Genomic DNA, 4,509 nt, shown 5'->3' with positions numbered 1-4,509 from the left:
CCTCCCTAAGAACACCAATGTTGTTCCTACCCCGGCCAACCTGCATCCCTAAGATATGTTGTCGGCGACGTAGGTGCTCTGTGCGCCTCCTCCTCCCTTCCCAACAGAAATCGACTTGCCCAAATATCATTTTTAAACGACTGACGTCCAGCTGAACTAAAAAAGGAAAAACGAACGAGGGTCGTGATTCGCGGAGAAAAAAGTTTTGTGTGCATTGCGTTAAGTCCCACTTCTTCCGGCTAAAGAAAAATATTATACTTCCAAGCTAGTTCACAACCACATTCTTATCGCCATAGAGGTGGTTCATGAGTCACATCTCAGTGCAAAGCCGCTTAGCCCTAGATCTGCGCAGCCAAGTTCACGTTGCAGAAGAGCCATCGCCGACTAGCCGAAGTTAATCATCCATGTGTCATTGATCGCCTCGTCGTCGGTGTGCTCGTTCATCACCTTTGAGGTGGTCGCACATGTGACAGTGTGAGAGAGAAGCGGGTTTCACTAAAAATCTGGCATGGCGTTGGCGCCTCTTCAACTTCTCTCCCGTCAAAAACAAGTGAGACCCAAGCCACGTCAAAGATCGAGCCAAACTAGCATATTTTGTCTCTAGGGCATTTTATGAGTTAGTTGACTAAATTGCTCCTTGAGGGCGAGTTATATACAAATGGCGTCTTTTATCCTCGTAAAGATTAAACTTTTGTGAAGCACGAAAAGCAAGGAAGTCGATATAGACACCATGTTGTCGACTAGTACATCTTTTACCATTAAGATAATAACCACCCTTAGGTGGCCTTTGTTTGAGCTGCAGCTTTTGATTCAGGGATTCTACTCCTCTAAAACTCCGAATAGCAAACAAACAACCAACTACCCATAGTAGATTCTAGGAGTCGATTCTAAAAATTACACCGAGAGGCGTCCCGAAGCGAAAGTTGCGAATTCGGTGATTCCCGGGCTGCCACTTACCCCAATAGAAGTATACCTAGTTTTCTCCCCGATATTACAAGACATATGCCATACCCTAACCTCCGTCCACCGTCGAGCGCAAGGAGAGGAGAGCTACGTACCCCGCACATGGCTCCTACATCAACAACAATACCCAAAGTTGCATCCTAAATCAACAGCAATCCCCCGGCCGCTGCTGCTCTGCTATGCTTCCTGGTGTTGTTGCCTCCTACACCAACAACAATACCCAAAGTTGTTGCTCTGCAATTTTTTAGGACATTGTTGTTGCTCCGTTTTGTAATTGACCAATTGTGGATTCGGGGGCATTGCAAACATTTGACAACACTTTGGTTTTTCTACGGCCTGGTAAACAAACAGCTAGCTTTTGATTCTCAAAATCTACAGCTACAACTGATTCTCTGGAATTCAAGCCACAACTGATTTCAGGAATCTGTAGCCCAAACAAAGGGGGCCTTAGTGAGATATGCATGGCTTTGAATATGAATTTTGTCTCTAGTCAAATGGCTAGAGGTACAACAATTCCAAAACCCCAAACAATAATTAAAACATTTCAGAAAACAAGTCAAATATTTAAGAGATCTAGTCTACATGCAAAATTTGGAAGAAAAATGTAGGCGGTAAATGACATGAACAGCCAAACTAGGGTTACTAATGATTGCACCAACTTCTCTCTATTGTATAGATAAAAAGACACAATTTTGATTTTCTCAATTAGGTAAGCTTAGCTTTGACTTCCAGTTTCTTAAATATATGCTCAAACCCGTAACTTTTAAAACCAGGTAGATGATGTCTCTCACACCACTCAAGGTGTGGTTGTATTGACTGGAGACAAATCGGTGTTTTTGCATGTTACAACCTAGCATAAAACATAAAAAAAATGAAACATATAATTTTTTAAAATATTTTATATAATTAACGTCCTGTTTTTATTAAAAGAATCACAAAATCTATTTAAAAGTCAAGGAAATGTTGAGAACTTCTTTAATAAATATTTCCTACAGAAGGTACGAACAACATATGTGTCCTGTTAGAAATGAAGAAGAAAAATCACAAGTACTATCGACAAACAGGGAATTAGAGGATTGTTACAAATAATTTGTGAATACTCATGAAAAAGCAGCCTTGTTTCATGACTGTTCTTGAATGCTCCTAATCATTTTCTTTTTCTACTTTTTCGGGATTTTCCAATAATTGCCTTCAGATGTTGAATTTCCTGACATTTGAGCGAGCTTTAAATTTGATTATCAAATTTCCCTCTTCATCTTTAACGTCTTTTCATTTTTCGTTATTTCTCTGTTAACCAGACCGCTACATGTTCAAAACTATCGTCGCTTCGTCCAGTAATGCCGCCTTGAAGTCGAGCGAGGACCCAAATGTAACCGGCTTTCAAAGTGAAGTTTCAAGTATGTCTAGTTCGGAGTTTATGGACCAAAACAAAAAAAAACAAGATGTGATCAATGGTTTAGTGACAAAGACAGACTTAAAAATATACATGCATACAACTTGATATGGGCACCGGGACAATGTGCATTATTTTCACCATTAAAAAGCCATTTTAGCCGGTTTATCATGTATTCATTCCGTCCCATAATATAAGAGTGGTTTTCATGCGGATGCCGAGTAAAAAACATTTACTACTCGGTTACTCTAGGGGGTCTGTGTGGAATAGTGGCAAGTAGAGGGATGCGAGTGGAATTCAGCACTAGTCAATGATGAAGCAAGCATCTCATCTCATCTCTAGTGCGGTACCGGCCGAGCTCCTTTTTTCCTCGCCCCATTTGTTCTTGCGCCTGGCACAGCAAAAGTTTGGCCAGAGAGGGTTTTCGTTTCCCCAAGAGCAAGAGCCAGGATGCAGGGCGCCGGCGCCGCCGAGGGGAGGAGCAGGGGCTCGCCGTCGACCATGGACAAGGCCGACGAGAGCGCCAAGAAGGCGCGGCTCGACCTGCCCAACGGCCACTCCGTGAAGCAAGAGCTCGTTGCGGTGGCCGGAGGAGACGGAGGTGCCATCGTTGCGGTGGCGGAGCACAGCCCGAGGGCGGAGCTCGCCGTGAAGATCGACATGTGCGTGCTCCACTGCCCGCTCTGCGCCCTCCCCTTCAAGCCCCCCGTCTTCCAGGTCCTTCCTCTCCTCCCTTCCTTTCCTTTCCTTCTTTCGTCAGTCGATTCTTTCCTGCGGATGCGCTGATCTGCCGCCGGAGTCCGGTCTGTGTGCCTGCAGTGCAAGGGCGGGCACCTGGCCTGCGGCGGCTGCGCGGCCCAGCAGCCCTCCGGGCAGTGCGGGGCGTGCGCGGACGGCTGCGGCTTCTTCGACCCCTGCCCGGCGCTGGACGCCGTCGTGTCCTCCACCCGGGTCGAGTGCCCCAACGCCGGCTGCCACATGTACGTCACCTACCACGAGGCCGACGAGCACCGGAGCGCGTGCGCGCACGCGCCCTGCCGCTGCGCGGAGCACGGCTGCGGCTTCGTCGGCGCGGCGCCGGACCTCGCCGGCCACCTCGGCGCCGCCCACTCCGTGCCGGTGCACGCCATCCGCTACGGCAAGGTGAGCCGGCTCCAGGTCCCCGTGTCCACGCCGCGGCTGCTGCTCGTCGGCGACGGTGACGGCCGCGTGTTCGTGCTCACCGTGGGCGCGCTCGGCGCCGCGGCGACCGCCGTGTCCGTGGTCTGCGCCAGGGGGAGCGCGGCCACGAGGCCGCGGTTCACGTGCAAGATGTGGGTGAACCTGACCACGTCCGCGGCCGCGGACGGCGGCAAGGCGGACATCGTGCTGGTGGAGATGCAGGTGAGGAGCAGCACCTCGCCCGGCGCCGTGGTGGCCGCCGGCGAGCCGACGTTCCTCACCGTGCCGCCGGCGTACCTGGTCCCGGGAGCGGACGGGGGCGACGGGGCGGCGGCCATCGAGGTGCCACTCAGCGTCCGCATCGACAAGATCGCGCCTTGGTCCGACTGATTGATTGAGGTCCACCACCGTTCGTGGCAGTTGAGATGCAACTGAAACTATCTGGAGATGTTTGATAGTACAGTATGATTGAAGACACTTGCATTGCATGCTACTGGTCCTGTTAGGAAATGCCATAACCATGGATGCTAAGTCATAATTCTCTGAGCTTAAATGGATGTGAAAAAAAAGGATTTCTACTGTTTTTTTTTGTTGAGGATAAGATTTCTACTGTTGTTGTGTGCACCCTTGGAAATTCACATTCTACTGAACACATCATTTTCATTTTCATTTTGGGGGCATCATATTTCTCTAACAACCGCCCGAACAATACTCCATGAATTGCTTAACACCTGCTCCCTCCGTTTCCAAATAAGCGACGCAGATTTAGTACCAACGGAGTCATGAGTACCGCCAAACTGATGTCAAGAAACGTACTTCGTGTGTGTGTCTTTCTACAGTTAGAAAACCATACATATGCACACACACTTTTTTTCTTTCCATTTTGTATAACCTCTCCAATGTAATTATTGCATTTTGTCTAACAAACTGATCTTTCTAGTTGTTCCATCCAAATTTGTATATTCGTTATAAACGTTTTTGTCCTGAAAAAA

General features: G+C 48.3%; 1 protein-coding gene across 1 annotated transcript; it reads left to right on the top strand.

Annotated features, from left to right (window-relative positions):
- Positions 1-2,694: 2,694 nt before the first annotated feature.
- Positions 2,695-4,092, top strand: LOC123172364 (E3 ubiquitin-protein ligase SINA-like 10). Its single transcript, XM_044589358.1, has 2 exons — positions 2,695-3,073; positions 3,176-4,092. Exons 1-2 carry the CDS (start codon positions 2,807-2,809, stop codon positions 3,905-3,907), a joined length of 999 nt encoding a protein of 332 aa, XP_044445293.1. The 5' UTR covers positions 2,695-2,806; the 3' UTR covers positions 3,908-4,092.
- The last annotated feature ends 417 nt before the right edge of the window (positions 4,093-4,509 follow it).

This window comes from Triticum aestivum, unplaced genomic scaffold (assembly GCF_018294505.1).
Source record: "Triticum aestivum cultivar Chinese Spring unplaced genomic scaffold, IWGSC CS RefSeq v2.1 scaffold92466, whole genome shotgun sequence".
NCBI lineage: Eukaryota > Viridiplantae > Streptophyta > Magnoliopsida > Poales > Poaceae > Triticum > Triticum aestivum.
Note: the sequence above shows the minus strand (reverse complement) of the source record. Positions and strands in the feature narration are given on the sequence as shown.

Bases quoted from the DNA above. Each gene is read 5' to 3' on its own strand.
- LOC123172364 (XM_044589358.1), top strand. From the start codon at position 2,807: ATGCAGGGCGCCGGCGCCGCCGAGGGGAGGAGCAGGGGCTCGCCGTCG. The intron at 3,074-3,175 runs GTCCTTCCTCTC...GTGTGCCTGCAG, and splicing joins TCAAGCCCCCCGTCTTCCAG to TGCAAGGGCGGGCACCTGGC.